Source organism: Camelus bactrianus, chromosome 1, assembly GCF_048773025.1.
Source record: "Camelus bactrianus isolate YW-2024 breed Bactrian camel chromosome 1, ASM4877302v1, whole genome shotgun sequence".
In the NCBI taxonomy this organism is placed as follows: Eukaryota; Metazoa; Chordata; class Mammalia; order Artiodactyla; family Camelidae; genus Camelus; species Camelus bactrianus.
In genome coordinates, this window is record NC_133539.1 from 60,454,002 (window position 1) to 60,472,391 (window position 18,390).

The window sequence follows — 18,390 nt, forward strand, 5'->3', positions numbered from 1 at the left end:
GGAGCCCCTGGGTCTGGGGTCAGGCTTCCAGAAATGGAATCACCCCTGAGGTGGCCTCGGGGGTGCTAAGGAGGGAGGCTCTCTATCCAGGCAACAATGAAAGATGAAGGGCCTTGGTGTGACCTCATGCTCCTTGCTTTAAAAATAATTCTATAGGTTAAAAAAAAAAAACAGACCTTGAGAAAAAGGCCTAGGGTCAAAGTTCAGAAGGTTCTCATTCAATTAAATAAGTAAACAAAAAGGCTTTCTGCAGGGGGCCTATCTTCTTTCTGGGGGGGGGGGTTGCATATCTTGTCCCTCGGTTTTCTTTGCCCCCCTCACCCTTTGAAAAATAAACACCCATGTAGGGGCTGAAGAGGAAGCTCCTCAGCAAAGAGGCAGTTTTGAGAAAGAGGCTGAGCATCGCCTAGAGGTGAAGGTTGGGGGTGCGCGGGGAGCTGGCCTCCCGGCATCCCGCACAGTCACCCTAATGTTCGCTCACACCCAGAGAGGAAGCCCGGTGGCAGGACTCCACCAAAGGAGGCCTGCCAGGTTAGCGAAACAATAAAAAGGCAAGGAAAACATCCTGGTTCCGAGGAGGAAGAGGGGAGAGGTGTGGGGGAGGGGGCAGGAAGTGCAGGGCGCTACCGGGGCGGCGGGCGGGCGGACTTCACCAGACGCCAGGCTTTAAAGGCTCTCTCTTGCTCGGAGTGGCCTGCTGCCTTTTACGCATTCTGAGGTCCATTTACAACACAGACCTGGGAGAAGTGGCCCAGGACGCTAAGGAAATCACAGAGCATCATTTGTCCGGCAAGTTTACAATGTTAGGAAATGTACACAGTGGACCGATGGGGGCAGTGGGGTGCTCAGCGATGGCCCACCAGGAGCCCGCAGGGGTTCGTCAGTAAAATCCAGTTCAAGAGACAAATTAACTTTACCACCAGGTTTTTAAAATTAAGATTGGGAAACCTGACACTAGACTCAAATATAACCAATATTTAAAAAATCAGTCGTATACCATAGCCAGTTAAGAAAGATAAAACAAGAGGGAGAAGAAAGGAAGGGGGCTGAAAAGAGAAATATAACAAAAGGGAGAAACTTACAGAGGGAGGGAAAAATAAACCTAAGGAGAATTTTTTTTAAAGACGCCCACCAGAGTAGGGTAACTATTAGTTATTATTGTGGCCAGTGTGGGAGCCACTTGCTCCCTGCAGGCGCCGGCTACGCATTTCACACGGACTGTCCCAGTTAATCCTCCAGGCAGCCCCGGGAGGTCAGCACCATTATTACCACTGTTTTCTGATGAGGACACTGAGAAGCAGTGAGATAAGTAAACTGGCCAAGGGTACACAGCAAACAGTAGAACTGGACATCAGCCCAGGTCGGTTTGACTCCAAAGAAAGTCCAATCTAAAAACACGGAAATCGAGAAAGAATGAAGGACCAGAAAGGAAGGAGCAATCAGAAGACAGCACCTCCTGAGAGGGAATGCGGACAGGGCTGAGGCGGCCCTCCTGGTGTGCTTCCAGGACGCCGCCAAGGGACACGGAGTCCTCACCGCAGCTGCAGGGCCCAAGTCGGGTGAGACGCCCACTGTCCGGATGGATTACGTGTACTTCATTCCTCCCGATTAGTAAGTGATGGGACTTACGAGGAGGAAGGAAGAAAGGAAGGAAAGAAGGGAGGGAAGAATCCACATTGATTACCTGAGTGAGAAAAGGTGGCAGGATGATGGAGGTTTTGAATGTGGGACGGAGAGATTAAGGGGACCATTAACAAGCAAAGGGATGTTGTGTCTGGGGAGGAAAGGGCGATATGTCTGCATTTATAACCGTTGTGTTGAAAGTGAAGCAGGACAAAGGAGGGAATGAATGTGTGAATGTCTGGCAGCTGGTTGAAGGCCTGGAGTTGGGTTTCTGCAGAGAAGAAGTGTGGGAACCACAGCCTCACAGAAAATATGTGAAGCCCTGCTCTGTCTTCCCTCCATGCCTTCCTGCCTGCTGTCCTCCTACCTAGAATACCCTGCTCCCTTCCTCCTGGCCTTCTTGCAAAATCGCACTCATTTCTCACACCCAGCTAAGAGGCCACCACCTCCAAGAAGCCTTCCGCAGCAGGACAACTCTCTCCCTCTCCACTACTCTTCTACTTTGTTATACAGTTATAACTTATGTGACCCCATGTCTACGTCCCTTACAAGAGACTGTGGCTCAAGGAGATGCTCGATAAATGTTCACTGCCCTGAGCTGGAGGGAGAAGGCCAAGGGCAGATGAGAAGCACATCCCACTTGCTGGGAGGGGCACAGATGGGAAGGAGCTATTCAACCAGCGCCAGCTGCCAGGACAAAGAGACGAGGCTTGAAAAAGACCACTGAGATTTCCTGGAAGGCTTTCCCTCCCTCTGCCTCCTCTCCTGCTTTCTACTCATCCTCCCGCACCTAGCTTCCCCATGGAGCCCCGCCTCACTCAGAGCAGTAATACTGCCCAACGTGTTCCCGGGAAGCATGGCTGACTAACCCCAACACGGCACACGCATGTTTACAAAGCTTGTCCACGTGGATTGATTCATTTCGCCCCTACAGCAGCAGGGCGAGGCAGATGGATCTGGTATTAGCAACTCCATTTTACAGATATGGAAATGGGCTCAGAGATGAAACACCTTGCCCAAGGTCACAGTCAGTTCACTGTGTTATGACTCAAATTACTTGCTATGTCTACATTTAAATGTGCTTTCACAGTCATAATTATATTTGCTCCTCCTCAAAAGCCCTGTAACTAAGCAGGATAGACATTGTTATCCCCATTTCTAACATAAGGAAAGTAAGTCCCAGGGGTGTTAGGCAGCTGCCCAGTGCCACATCACTAGAAAGCAAAGGGCTTAAGAGCAAAAGCCCTTTGACCCCAGTCAGAGCTCTCAAGCTGCCACTGGCATCTGTCTGCCCGCGGCCAGAGGCAGCAGCACTCGTTACCACAAGGCATGACAACACTATAAATATTCCTAGCAAACCACAAGAATTCACCTACCCAGTGAGTCGGATCCATTTCAAGGAGGTCCCGTTAAGACTATACTGATTCCAGCAATGCTGTCATTGCTTGTACTGTTTTCTAAAATTCTCTAATTTTCAATAGAACCAGCAGAATATTCTCTTGAGTTTCCTGGATAAGACAATTTTTCATCCCTTGATAAGGGGTTTAGATTATTTTAAAAACAGGCACAAATTCAAAACCCAATCTAGTGACTGATGCAGGAGATTGAGCTGCATGAACCCATTTTGGATCCAGGAGAAGGTTTAACTGCAAAAAATAAAAAAAGCAGCAGTGAGTTGCCTGTGGCCTGCACATTGGCGAGGACTATGGCACTGAGTTTTTCTGACTTCAGATCTTCAAACTTGCTCTTTCCTCTCTGCATATGAAGCCAAGGGTGGAGAGAAAGAGTTCTAGGAAGACCACAGGTGAGGCTGGTACTGGTCCCAGGTGAGGGAGGACCAGGTAACTGAGGCCCTTGGAAGGTGTCCTTGAGCCCTTTACATTCAGAACTTGTCTCCTGCTCAGTGAGTCTGCAGGTGAAGGGGGCAACATCATCAGTACAGTGGTCAGTGTTAACAGGCACTGGTTTCAGGAGCACCATCCCGCCCAGTATCTACGGAGCTCTCCTGCCCAGGCACCTTGCCGTCTGCTTCACAGGGAATACGTGACACTATATTCCCTGAGCAGGGTCCCACTTGACAGATGAGGAACTAAAGGACAGAGAGACTAATAACCTACAAGTCCCCCAGCTGGCAAGTGGCACTACTGGGGTTTGGACTGAGTCTGTCTGACCCTAAGCCAGGACCTCCCCAGGTCTGTGACTACAAAGCCAGCAGGGCTCTCATCCACACCCTGGCATAAGATGATCCCAGAAAAAGTCTCATCCCGTGGCAGCAACAAACGTCCTGGTGGCCACAGAGGCTACAGGAGTGAAACTCATCCCCATGTTGAAGCTGCTTCCACCTCCTCCTACCACTCAGGGAAGGAAAGTGGAGTGGTTTTCAATACTCATTTAATACATGGTAATCACTAGCCACACCTGGCCCAAAGAACGACAACCCACCAGATTACATCTCAGTGTCTCTCTCCTATATTCTCGCTACTCCTCCCTCCAATGTCACTGCCTCAGTTCAGAAGCCCAGGATGGTGCAGGGCTGGCTGGAGAGCTTGACCTTGGCCTCTGCCTGCTTCTCGTCACCCATCTTCCTCCCTGGTCTTCATCTCCCAACTTATCAAAGACACTGAGCAGAAACCTGTCGAACTTATCGAATCCATCTCCTTGCCTCTGGCAGCCCAGCTCCCCCCGCCCCAGCCCAGACAGGTGGGGCCTGCCCTTATTCAGAGTCTTCAGCAACCCCCAGGAACTGGGAACAGCAGTTCCTTGCCTGCCTCCCACATCATCTGACCTGCAAGCTTTCCCCAAACACTCTTACATGACAGGAAAGCCAGAATAGTACCATGAAGTTCAAGTACCCAAACCAAAATGTAGCTCAAAAGGAATGCGTCCATTTTGAACAGCCTTTGTAGACTTGCCAGCTCCGTAAGAGATCTTATAACAGGGGCCCTAGACCAGATGGTGGTGCGGGTGCTACCACCGTCCCACCAGGGCAGTGGGCGGCCACAGGCCGGACAGATGCTCCCTGGGCCAAGGCCTGCGCTGGGCGCCAGAGAACAAAGATGGATAAAATCTCCTGCTTCCACTCAAGGAGCTGCAGGTCTCACAGGCTCACAAGTGTACATTCAAATCCACCGGAAGGCCCTTTTCCTTGTCCTTCACACAGGCTCCTGAAGCTCCCAGATCCCAAGCTAAGCAGCCCGGTGTTGAGCCTCCTCACATTATACCAGCATCAGGGATGTTGGGAGATGTCCACAGGATAAAGATGGGCCATCTTGGAAAGGGAGCTTTTAGCACAGGATAGACCAACCCATCATTTCATAAAGAAATGGAAACCCAGTGGGGAAGCGATACACCCAAAGTCACATGGTGCCTAAGAGCCAAAACTTGACCCCGGACCTCCTGGACCAGCTTTCACCTCTAGCCACTCCAGCTGCCGAAGCACCATTTCCACCCCAACTACAGCTCTGACTGTCGCTAGGGTAGTGTGAAACTGCTTCACTGGCTCCCAGAACCTTTCTAGGAACACCTATACCTGTGAGCTGCAGCTGTCACATCACTTGGTGGAAGCATGTGGATTTGTCAGATAACCTCCCAAACCAAGGTGACCTCACATCTCACATCGTGTCCTGAACAAAGAGAGTAGATGTTTCTGAGCACAAAGTGAAATTTGCTGACCTTGGCTGGAAATCAGCCAGGGCAGATGAGGCAAAAGAGTGAGAGCCCTCGAAATGGAGTCTTCTTTTTTCTCCTTACTTTGGAAAGAAGCCTTTCTATCACTGAATGAATAAAGATAAATAAAGATCTTTTAAGGTCTTTTCTAATACTGAGAATCTAGGATTCTCTGAACATAGAGAGAATTTCTGCCAAATACTCCACAATTTAAAGGATCAATTATTGCTAATGAAATGACTCTAACTTAGAAAGGTGCAAGGTCCCTGTGGCATTCTCTTGCCCCATCTCAAATTCTGTATTCCAGTTTTTTGTAAAATACTGTACTTCCCTAAAATTTAAAAAAAAAAAAAAACTCTATATATAATATATAACCAAGAAGGACCTACTGTATAGCACAGGACTATACTCAATACTTATAATGACTTATAATGGGAAAGAACCTGAAAAAGAATCCTGTATATAACTGAATCACTTTGTTGTACACCTAAAACTAACACATTGTGAATCAACTATACTTCAATTTTAAAAATAATAATAAAATAAAATACTGTAGTTCCCTTCTGCCTGGTCACTTTGCCAAAGCACTTTGCTAGGCTGCCTCCTGCCCAGATGTAGTCACTCTGAACACACTCATGGTGGAGAGTCTGCCTGCCTGCTCCGGAGGAACCCACTTCCCCCAGCAGCATCCACCAAGCTTCCTGCTCGTCAGACACCCTGCAGAGTCAAGCATCCAATGAAACATCTTCTCCTCATCTTGCTGGTTAAAGTATGATCTGGTATAATTCGAAGGGACCATCTGGTAGGACTGCCAAGAATCTTAAAATTTTCCAAAAAAAAAAAAAAATTCCATATCCAGGAATTAACATTAAGCAAATAATCAGACATAAATATAAAAACTGATGCACAAAGATGTTTATCGCAGCATTATTTATGATAGTGAGAAACTGAAAACAGTCTATAAATCCAAAAAAGAAATAGCCAGAAAAAAGCTATGGTATAATGGAACAATATCTATTCTGGACATTCATATGGCTATACACATGGATAGACAGACAGAGAGATAAAGATAGACGATTATTCCATGTAAATGAGAAATAATAGCAATTACTAATACTGTAATACACTTCTAGTAGTTGGAGTATGGGTGATATTTTATTTGTTGCTTTTACTTCTCTTTAATTTCCAAATTATATATGACAAACATAGACAACTTTTATAATCAGAAAGAAATAAATGTTTTAAAAGGATTTTAAAAAATTTTTTAAAGGAAAGATGATCATGCAGCTTAGAAATACGAAAATGCTGGCACTTTATCCTGAGCCTAAGTCAAAAACATCACCTCGCGGCTTTATTGCTGATTGACGGTAAGCTCGGCCTCTCTGCGCTGAGGGTCCCTGGTCTGGCAGGGGAAACAAATGCCAGGGAGCAGGGGCCCGTCCCTGAAGAGGGAGAAGCATCCTCACCTTCTAACAGCTCCTGGGCCAACAGGGAAGCAGGAACACAATAAGCCAAAGGTGGACACTCCAAGGACATACATCCAAACCTGACTCCAGAGATCCTCCTGCGCAGCCGCACCCCAGTCCAGGAACCCTAGTCCATACCCCACCCACAGCAAGGATGTAGGCTTCCCTGCTCCAATGGCAGCCTCTCTGCCCTCTCCCTCATCTGCAGAAGACAGTCCAGTGTCCAGTCTACTGTCCTACTGTCCTGGGGGGTGAAGCAGGAGGGAGGTATTGGCTTGCCTACCCTGTGTTTTGCTGATTGAGGAACGTGAGGACAGCTCAGTCAGAGACGGTACTGCAGGCATGCATTCCTCTTCCCATCTCTGACTCTCACATCTCGAGCAATCATTTATTCCACCAGCCGTGAGTGCTCACCACGTGTCAGGCACCAAACTAGCCTGGCTTCCCACGGTCCACTCTTCACATCATTCCTCTGTTTAACACCCCTCCTGGCACCTGGAAGACAGCCTGACCCCCTCATCGCCCCATGTGACCCGGCCAGCGTGGCTTTCCTTCTCTCCGATCCTGAAACAGGCAAGCTCCTTCCAATCCTAAGGCATCTGCACTGGCGGCTCCCTCTGCCTGGAAGGCTGGTTCCACTACAACCAGGGGACACCCTGTACATGGTCTCCAGGACAGGAAGGAGTTGGGCACATAGAGACAATGGTCTGGGTTAGGATGGGGACTGGAGCAAGAAGAAGCCAGAGAGCTGGCAGGGTCAGAACTGCTGAGCTGGTATTCCAGCAGGGGGGCTGGATTTTATTCTAAGCACCACGGCAAAGCCATCGGAAGGTGTCCAGCCTGAGACTGAGGTTACCTGAATTACATTTTAAGAAGATCACTCTGGCTTCTGTGAGCATGGAGTAGACGGAGAGCATGAGTAGACGCGGTGCGGGGAAGACAGAGAAGAGAGGGGAGATGAAGAGGGCAGATTTGGGACATCACCCAGAAATAGAACTGATGAGGAGGGTGAGGAAAAAAGAGGATGCAGGATGACTTCCAGGCTTCTTGTTAAGTAACTAGGTGGTTGGTGTTGCCAACCCCTGACATGGAAGGATCTGGTCAGCAATGAGTTTAGGGGTGGGAATCAAGGGTTCTGGACCTCCCTGATTTTCCTCTTTCACGTTACTCTCCAACTTTGCCCAGGGAGGCCAACACCTGCCATCTGATCACACGGCAAACAGGCTTCTTCCTGCTCTCCCACAGGCTCCCCAAATTTTCAGAATCAAAGCCAATGGCCTTTCCTCAAGTCTCGTTCTCCCCGTCTCCCTCTTCCTTTCTACTGGGATAGCACCTGGATGAGAGAAGACCTAGCAGATACAAGGTAGCTTCCATGTCCCTTCACAGACGGCGCCCTCAGGCGGGTGCCACCTCCTCCCCACCAGCCACATTGGATTCCTCCACTGGGTCAGAGCCGGTGCCCTCGTCTCCCGTGGCATCTGCTGCTGCTAAGGCTCACTCCGAGTTCAGTTCTGCATCCTCAACTGTCCGTGGAAGATTTCCACTGGGACAGGCTGCAGTCTTTACAGTGAAGACATCTAAACTGATGCAAACCAGCTCCTCACCATCCCCCTTGCCCCCATCATCCCCACTGCCAGGCAATCACCAGGTCTCCTACCTTACTCCTTCTTTTTTTTTTTTTTTTTTTTTTTTTGCAGGGGGTAGGTAATTAGGTTTATTTATTGATTTGATTATTCAGTGGAGGTACTGGGGATCGAACCAGGACCTCAGACACGCTAGGCATGCGCTCTACCACTTGAGCTATACCCTCCCCCTTTACTCTTTCTTTTAAAGGGCCTTTGCATTGCTCCCTTTCAATTTTCGCTCCCACGTGCTAGTCCGTGCTATGTTTTCAGTCTTTCCCTCCCAGCATATGGATACGCTGCCTGCCAGCATTCCCATCTCTCTACAGTAACTACTGGGCTGTTGTAAAGGCAGATCTGTATGAGGCCCCAGCACTAAGCACAAGGGAACAAGCAAACGATACTGCTCCTTCCTTTAAAGCCTTCAGGGGCTCCTCAATGATGAGACAAACCCGGATGCCTTAAACAAGCCTCTTAAGCCCTCCACAATCTGCCTAGCCCTCCTTTTGAGTCCCTTCAATGACTCCAGTTGTGCTAGAGCCTAGTCTCCCCAATCCACCCCTTAACCTGCCGCCTTCCTGGCTGTGGATCCCCTGCATTTAAGAAATCTTAAGCATTTCAATATTTGGGACTGTGCTGATGCAACAGCCTCCCTGCCTCTCCGTCTATCCATATCCAAGAAACTTTTTTTCCTTCTCCTGGATGTCTCCCTGGACTTCCCACCCCAGCAGTCTCTCCACCTCTACCTGTGGCAGCCCATCCCTATCCACGCCACTTCTAAGGTCAGTAGGATCTTTTTGTGACACTTCTTCAGCCATGAATCACTCATGCATCATTATTTCACTTTTTTTGACATTTAGTGTTTGGGCTCCCAACAGGGTACAGCAGTCTTGGACTGTGACACCCCATCACCTGGCGTGGTTCCTCACACAGAGAAAGGGCTCTGTCTGTAAATATCCTCTAATGTACAAATCAGTCAAATGTGATGCAGACTGAGTCATGTACCACAGTCCAACAAAAGAAGGGGGAGAAGTCAGGACAGAAACATCTTTGTTTCTGTGTATGCAAGATGCATGAAGAGTGGGTAGGAGAGGGCATAGATGTTAAAAGGAAAACAATTTTGCAGCCTCTGAATAGGTTACCATTTACGTCTCCTCCTACTGAATAGGTATTCATAACACTGCCTCAGAATATCAGCCATGTTCCCAGGAAACAGCCCATTAAGGACATCACCAATTCATTTCAGCTTGGTTGCTAATTAATGTAGCGACCTCTGGCATCAATAATCTATGGCTTGACATATAAATAGGGCATAATTCACAACCTCCATAGAAAATGCCATTTTACACATGTGCAAAGACTTGTGGCCTCGTCTTTTTTTTAGGCCTCTACTCTGCAGGTTGTTCCCATTACCACCAGCATCTCCTCATCCCATCTCTCATCCCAGTCCTAGTCCCTACTCTCTAACCGAGGGCAAGAGCAAGGGATCGAGGAAGAGAGGAAGAAGAACAATGCGCTGGAAAGGATCTTAGAGATCCAGAATGACTCTTGCCCCATTTTACAGACAAGAAAACAGGCTGCATGATATTGTGGAAATAGCAAATGGATTCGGTCAAATCGATTTAAATTCTGCCTCCTCCGTTCACTCTGTGGTCTGACATGACCAGGCTTCAGTTTCCACCACTGTAAAAGGGCAATACTGTGCCTCACAGGGTTGTTGTGAGGGTTGAATGGGGTGAGGACTGCAAAAATTTTGACCACACAGGTGCTCAAAGGCTACAAGTCAAAGAGGGACCAAATGAATCTCCTTCCCTGTTGCTTCCTTCCCCGGGATTCTTCGAAGGGAGGGATGTTTATTGCAGCTGAAGCCTCCAGTTCACACAACAGGGGGTGGGAGCACAGGGCAGCCACCGATGAAGGCATTAAGGGGCTCACAGAACCACAACTGCCATCGGGGCTTTGCTTTCTCTCTGAGCGGCTTTGGGACAACACGCCAGCTCTAAGAACACTGCTCTCAGCCAGCTGGGCAGGGCTGCTGGAAGGCGGAGGAGATCACTGGGAGGGCACAGGCTCCAGGACTAGGGATGCAGTAACTGCCTGGCTGGGCATCAAACACCTTCCATTCTTACCCTACCCACACCGTTCAGCTCTTGAGCAGGAAATAGCAGTTTAGCATTTGCACGCATGAGGTTAAAAGGATGTGGCTTTTAAACACATGGGCCAGGGTGAGTCCCTTTCTCCACACTCCTCCTTCTATTTGGGGTACCCTCCATCAAAGCAGGAGGGCTTCTCAGGAATCCCCACCACTACCAACCACCGCCCCACTCCTCCCCTGCAACCTTGGCCCAGACATTTCTGGAGGGAAGCCCCTCTCCACTCCCTGGGGGCTGCCTCCTGCCCAGCCCTGGTCTTCACTGCACTGTGTGATGGCTCCCCCCGCAGCTAAAGCTAAATGACAAGTTGGCCCACAACGTTACAGCGATTCAGGCGACAGCTCTGGAACAGCCCAGAAGGGGCTGGGCTCGCAGAGCTTCCTTTACTCTAGGGGGCTGCATTTTTCTAAGATTATTATTCCTTGGGCAGGCTGCTCAGCTCATCAGCGTCATTTCCCCTTTGGGTGGGAAAGTTCTTTCCTTCTGCAATGATTTTCATTATGACTTAAGCCTCCCCCCACCACCCCCACACCCCGCCACTCATCTGCAGATCTCACAATTAATGCATGGCCCACGCAAAAATCAGTGTATAAACTTAAGCACTCAGCTTAGAACCGTGGCTCGGAAGCCCTGAGTTGCTTAAAAAAACAAACCACAACGAGAAAACGAAAACCTCTAGGACTTGGCATCCTCTCTATCTCTACTGGCTGGAACACCAGCAACAAGTTCAGCTGAACAGCCTGCGGGTGACAGGTGGGCACAAAAGCTTAACAAAGGCTACGCAAGCAAGAAGTGGGTGGGCAGTGCTGCCGTACAGGGACTTGCGGTCTAAGGCAGGCAAACAACCCACAGAATGTTAGCACGGTTACTCAACAGTGAGAATCTTGAACTCTGCCAAGAGGAAAAAGGCTAGAAATGGCCCCAGGGAAGAAAAGGACATCTCTGGTCCTTGCTTTTGACATGGTATTTGGAAGCCCGGGCCATGAGGGCCAAGCACTGACCACCAGCATCTCCGCAGCAGAAGGGGCTGCAGGCAGTTTCCCCAACAATCGTATGAAGCACCTTATTTGTAAGACTCAGGGCTCATTACCAGCAGGAGTGAGCACCTCCCCAAACACAAAAACACTAGTGCCGAGCCTGGCTGGCCATCTGGCAGGGGTGTTGAGAGGGCAGACAGCCACGTGGGAGGCTGTGTGGACCAGAGGGCTTCTGGAGCCCTTGCAGTGTTGAGACTTCGCTGCCTTGGGAAGTATCTGATTGTACCTTGTGGTGCATGGTAGCCAATCAAAAAGGGCCCATAGGAAATCCTTGGAGGTTATTAGGAAACTCGGGACTCACCAAAATCATTTCATGCTGGCCTTCTTGTTCATTGTTTCCGTTTCCCTCTAAGTGACATTGTTTGCGCCACCATCAGAAAAGACGCACAGGTCATGCCTGAATCCTGGGCCGTGTTAGTAGCTTCTAGAAACTTCTAGAAGTTTTCAACATATAACCGAGTTCCTCTCTTGTAGCCTCACCTTCCTGACATCCCACCTGAGATCCAGCCTTAGATGAGCTGAAGCGCAGGCACTCCTTGGGTGGTCTTTGTAGGGGCACCAAAGGAGAACCTCTTAGGTAAAGGAAGTTTTTCCACGACCCTGGCTCCTGCCTACCTGTTCTCTGGGACTCTCACAAGCCTTCCTCTAGAGCCTCACGCACCTGAAGTCTCCATCGCTCTCACCTCCCAAAATGAATCTTTGCAACCGGGAATGTTGCAAAGCCAAGATGAGCAGAGTTACCTGTCACACCTGCCAGGAAGTGTGTGTCACTTACGGTCGGGGTGGGGATCACTGACCAGCAAGGGAGATCAGCTCCAGTTCTTACCTGCAGAGTCCCTTAAGCCCGCTGCCGCCACTGTCCCTCTCCCTGTAACACCTAGCTCTCTGTGATGTGTCGAGGAGTCTCAGCCACAAGAGAAGGAAGGAGACTCCTGTGCCAGCCTCATCCAGCCAGGGCCCCAAACCAGAATCCCTCCCACCTATCCCCCTAACAAGATCAGGCCCTGCAGCTAAGAAAGCCTGACTACCAGCCAGAGAAGGCTGCCTTCAGTGCCTGGCTGTCTCCTCTGAGATGGTCTCAATCCTCTGCGCTCCACCTTCCATTCAGAAGACTCAAATTTCTGCAGTGTTCCTTGGTTACTTTCCTAGTGTGAGAAAGCCATGAAATGTTCTCTTTTATGTCCTTGATTCCTTCCCATGGAACTTAAAACCGTGTATGCTGTAAGTCACCCAGAGTTGGGGGTCACTGCAGGTGTGTCTCCTGTAGATCTTTGGAAGCTCCTTTCCCCTACAGTTCCTCAATTCCTCAATGTGCCAGTGATGGAGAAGTTCACAAGGATGAGGCACTTGCTGTGATGAGAGTACTACTGAATACAGAGTTGAGTTTTCCTGGAGGATCTGATTTTTTTTAAAACGTTTTTCTTATTTAATTAGAGGAAGCATCCTCAGCGCAATGAAGCAAGCTAATTCCTAAATCAGAAAGTCTGTGTGAAATGAGAGACTTAAATGAGGTGTCCACTAGGAAGATGAAACCTTGTGAGCCTTCACCTAAACTCCAGAACAAAACCTAGTGTTGCAAGCGACCAGGCTTCTCCAGATAACCGGACAAACTATGCCTTGAGTCACTCACAGGAAGGCAGTGTCTAAACACCACGACATTGCTGACTTTGTTCAAAGCATTTTCCACTTATTTTTACTTTCATTTTGTCACATCATCACTAAAAGGCTGGGAAGAGCGGGGATTATTACTTCCATTTCACAGATGGAGAGACTGAAATCAAAAGAGGTGACATCCTCAAGGTCACAATTGTATTACGGCTGGAATTCCACTCTGTCCTTAGCACTTCTTCCAGACCTAAAGAAGGAACTGGATAAAAAGGTCTGGAGGAGAGAGAGCAGGTCCCTTCTGAGAGGACAGGCGGAGGCTGCGTGTGGAGCAGCAGCTCCTCGGGAAAGGAAAGGGGAGGAGAGGCTCCGGCACAGTCCTGTGTCAGCGTCTGCCTTGCAGGGCTTCATCTTGGAACCCTGACCCATTCCCCGTACCCCCAGTCCTTCTGCTTTAGAGTGAGCCGGTAGAGTGTTCGGTTTCCAACTACATCTTTTGTCCTTTACAAATATCCTCAGGGCTAGAACCCTTAAAAAATCAGTTATTTATATTTGAAAGTCAGGCTCTGTACCAGGAGAGGCCATTTCTGTATCTATAGGAAAAAGAATGGAATTAGGGAATGAACTGGCCGGATGTTATCACCTCCGAGGTGGGAGAGACGCTTTAGAAGGTTTAGGGGTATTTTTCTTTTCTTTCTTTCTTTTTTTTTAAAGGCAGGTGTGTGTGCGGTGGAGGGGGGTCCCGGGGTACACCCTGGGAGAGAAGTTTTCTTCCAAGAGGTGGTGGGGAGAACAGGATGGTCACACCCCCCAGCAGCGAAAGCGTCTAAGGAGCACTCTCCGGGCTCGCTGCCCTGCCCCCCGCCGCCGGCCCACCCGCAAGGGCCCACTGCGCCCGAGGAAGCGGAGCCCCCACCCGGGTCGAGTGGCGCAGAGGGGCCTAGGGCGGGGGACGCGGCCCCGGTTGCGCCCACGCCCCCAGCCCGGGGCTCGCCCGGCGCCCGTCCCCGGCTCTCACTCACCCGCGCTCCCGCCTCGGGGGGCCCGGCCCGAGGGTCCCGGCCGCGTCGGGTCTGCCGGGGGCGCCCCTCTCGGCGCGCGACGGGCCGGGGAGGGCGGCTGGCCCCGCGTCCCGGGGGCGGCCGGCGGCGGCAGCAGCAGCAGCGGCAGCAGCAGCAGCAGGAGCGGCGGCGGCGGCGGCGAGGCCATGGTGGCGGCGTCAGCCCGGGGCTCACATGCCCGGCGCGCGGGGCGGGCGCGGGGCGGCCGCGGGTGCGAGGGAAGCGGGCGGCGGGTGCCGCGCGGGGCCGGGGAAGTCAGCGAAGTGAGGCTGCGAGCGCAGTCCCCGCCTCAAAAGTTGTGGGGAGCCACGGGAGGGAGGCCGGGGGCCGGGCAGGCGCGGCGGAGGCGGCCCCGGCGCCGCTACATGCTGATTAGCCCGGGCGGGTCGCGGGGCGGGCGGCTCCTCCTCGGGTTGACATCACCGGCCGAGCGCGGCCCGGCCGGCCCGGGGCGGGGAGAGGGCAGGAAGGGGGCGGGGGCCGGGTCCGCGAGCGGCCGGCCGGGGACCGCGGGGGGAGGTCCTCGGAGCCGGCAACCCTGGACACACACACACAGACGCACACACAGACACACACGCACGCACGCACATACACACGCTCCCCTCATCCCCAATTAGTATTGCCTTGCCATTTGCAGAACACTTAGAAAACCCGAGTCTTCCGAATTGGGAACCAGAATTTCCCAACTCCTTAAATTCTCAATCGGTGAAAAGCAGGTACTGGGTAATGTATTTAGCACTAACTGGATTATACAAAGTGTTTCGATATGCAAAAGCAGTGGAACCTGTGCCCCTGCTCTCCATCCTTACTAATCTGACATGCCACCCTCCACTTCCACCACTCCTCCAGGCCCCAGTACTAGGGCTGAGTCGGCTGTGGCCAAGCCTGACACCTCACCCTGCAACCAACGCGGGAGTCCCCCCCTCCCACCACCACGCACCCTCTCAAGCCTAGATTCCATCACCATCCCACCACTGCCTTTGGCTCACACCAGAGTTCTGCAGAAATGTCACCACCAGGACACCCAAACAGGTTGCAGAGAAAACTGAATTCAGGCAGAGCTAGGGTGAACTCATATCCAGAAAAGGGCTGCAGATCGCAAATTAAACAGAAGGATGTACAGTGATCTCTGAATTTTAAATGGAAAACTTCAGAGGACAGAGTCAAAGATTTAGTGTAAACAGATTTTCCTGGTAAATAAAATTCCATTTGTTTCCATACTCACTCCCTTCCCAGTAAATAAAGGCTAAAATGTCTAAAATCTTAAGGCTGTAAGCCTCTCCATTTCTAGGTGAAGGAAGATGGCCTCATAATGGGAGAATAACTTGCTCAAGATTCTGAAGCCAAATCCAAAGATTAAGGGATTTATTTCTGAATGACCATGTGGCATCATTAATTCTGGCACCACAATTCCAAATGTGCAATAATCCAATCAATGTCTCAACTGAAATGAATACTACAACTCCTTGGGGATCTTGTCAGTTCCACTGGGAACCCTGTATGACCACCAGATGATCAGGAAGCTATGAGTGTGGACTTCTCTTTCAGACCTGTCTCCACCCCATTTCTCTGCTCCTCTCTGTTGCTGTCTCTGAGTCCCATGACCTCCCACTTCAGGGGAATGAGCAGACCATGGTGTCCAGGGCAGCTGCATATAGACCTAGGCCCACTCTTCGGTGATTCAGTCCAAGTGAGTCACTTGGCAGAAAGCATAAAGGATGATCTGTATGTACGAGCTCACCTTAAATTGGGGAGTGAGGAATAATGATTTGGTTTTGTTTGGTTTTGTTTTTAAAGAGCCACAAAACAAACCCAACTTTCCAGGGCTCTCATATGGCATTTTCAGGTCTTTTCAAGAAAGTACCATACAATGACACCCCTGTAAGTAACCTGGTTTGCTCTCATGGCCCCAGTTCAGCTTCTCAGGATCCTGCTTTCTTACTAACAGCTTCCCAGAGGCAGCCAGACAAACCCCAACAAGCCAAGACACTGTGCTCAGAGGTTCTGGTTGCTGCTGCTTCCTCCCTTCCTCAGAAAACATTTCCCATAGCCTGGGTTGCCCACCCAGACAACCAGTAACGTTTGAGGATTTAATGGCCCTTACAGGCTTCTGGTGTGGATTCACGGATGTCTTCACTACCAAGGTCCAAGGAGCAAACATGCACCTGTCACAAGCCCTCCCCTTTAGGCACCACAGAGTCACCTCTCTAATCCCTCTATCTTTTAAGGCAAGGACCTATTTCAGGTCAGCCAGGTAGGGCTTAACCTGTGGGTGAGGGTGTGGGGTAGGGGAAAACACAAGAGAACCTGCAAAGATTGATCACAGTAAAGATGGACCCCAGTACATTTTCATCTCCTCCTAGACAGAAAAAGAGAAAACAGCAAGAGATCGTTGGGGACAAACAGAGCCTTGGAGAGAGTAGTCCAGTTGGTCTTAGGGCCCTTGCTTGCTTCTTGTCCTGGTTTTACTACTGCTTGTGTGGTCTGAGCTTCAGTTTCCTCATCTGTAAAACAAAGATTGTCCTACATGATTGCTAAGGAATCCTCCAGCTCTGCTATCTTAGGGTTCAGTAAAGAATCTTCCGACACAGTAGTCAGGAAGTATAAAACTGGTGTCTAAGGAATTCGGAGTGTTTCCTTCCCAGGGACATAAAAATCCAGACAAGATTTTTGGTCATCTGAGACGGCTTAGAAGAGGCCCTGTTTGGAGCCAAGGGGATAAATCAGATGACATCGCAGATCCATTCCAGCCCTGGGAGTCTGTCGGTCTAGATGAAACAGGTAGGAAGCCAGCTCAGACCAAATTCCTGGCCTGAGTAAGTGAGGAATCAGGCATTCCTAACCTCTCCAAAGTGGCTGACGGTGAAATCAGCAGTGAGCCCAGGGGCTCCACCACCCAACACCATATATCCTCAGAGCTTTTGCAGGGAATTTCCTGTCTCTGTTTGTCTGAGTTAGATGAGGGTTAGGCTAGGCTGCAGTAACAAACAGGCTCCCCAAATGCAGCAGATGCACGTGGTAGATACTTCATCCTCCTGGTTCACTTAACAGCCTCAGGCACTGATGTTCAGGTCAGGGGGTGGCTCTCCTTCACACAGTCTTTCAGGGATCCACCCTACAGCAGCTCTGCCTCTCTCTGCTGTCTGGCTTCCAGAGTTGCCATTGGAACTGACATCCCAATCAGCCAGAGGGGAAAAGGAACAAGGAGATGTGCAGATGGGAGGTTTTGATGGGCCAGGCCTGAAGGCGGTATGCTTCACTCCCTCTTATATCCCACTGAAAAAGAACACGGTCACGTGGCTCACCAAACCACAAAGGAGTCTGGGAAATAGTGTCTAGCCATATAGGCTACCAGGGGAGAAGGGATTTGGGTAGAGAGCCAGCAGTCTCTGCGCAACCACTCAATATCAGAAGGACAGGGAAAGGAAGGGGAGGGGGATGGGAGATTTATCTTTCTGGCCTCAGTTTCCTCCTTCATAAAACATGGGTGTTGAATCAGATTATCTCTCAGGGCCCATCTGTTTTGAGATTCTGCGGTTCCAAGAGGTGATGAAATGTCCTTCTGCACCAAAGTAAACAAGCCTGCAGGCTCCTGCTGCAGCACGTCCTCGGCCCGGGCGTCCTCCCCTGCCGACTGGGCGGACGGGTGGACCCTGACGAGAGGGCCTTGGGTTCTCTCCAGGTTCTGTTCCTGAGCTGTTCTCACTCCTTGGCCAAGTCAGGTCATCTCAATTGACCTCAGTCCCTGCAACTGTACAGTGGGGACAAAGATCATTACCATCTGCTGCCTCCCGGGGTTGTTCTGAGGCTATGATGAATCACTGTCCAGAAGGCATCAGGAGCTCGTCGGACTAAATTGCTGCACATGACGCTCAGATTGCAACCAGAGCCTTTAATAAAGCTGTATTCTGAACAGGCCCGAAGTGTGCCCGTTCCTGAGGACAGTGTCCCTGTAGGGTTTGTGGCAGTGGACACAGCTGTTGACTACATATCAGTAACACCACAGGACTAGGGTCTCCAAGGGCTGAGGAACCAGTCGATAGACACCTGGACTGGGCTTCATTTGGGGGCGGCACACTGGGCCCAGGCGTCCCTGTCTCCCCTGGCCTGTTACTCTGCTATGTGCTCATCACATTTTCACATCCCAGGTCTGTTTA

At 50.5% G+C, this 18,390-nt stretch overlaps 1 protein-coding gene across 2 annotated transcripts in view; it reads right to left on the bottom strand.

Annotated features, from left to right (window-relative positions):
- The window catches only part of LOC105072417 (protein HEG homolog 1), an 82,770-nt gene extending 68,198 nt beyond the window's left edge, over nt 1-14,572 (bottom strand). The window contains exon 1 of one of the 2 annotated variants that reach the window (XM_074364859.1): nt 14,195-14,560. In XM_074364859.1, coding sequence (XP_074220960.1) covers nt 14,195-14,381 — 187 coding nt within the window. In that variant the 5' untranslated portion in view covers nt 14,382-14,560. Of the gene's footprint in view, nt 1-14,194 lie in introns of both variants that reach the window. The other variant, XM_074364868.1, reaches the window with a different exon arrangement.
- Between the last annotated feature and the right edge of the window lie 3,818 nt (nt 14,573-18,390).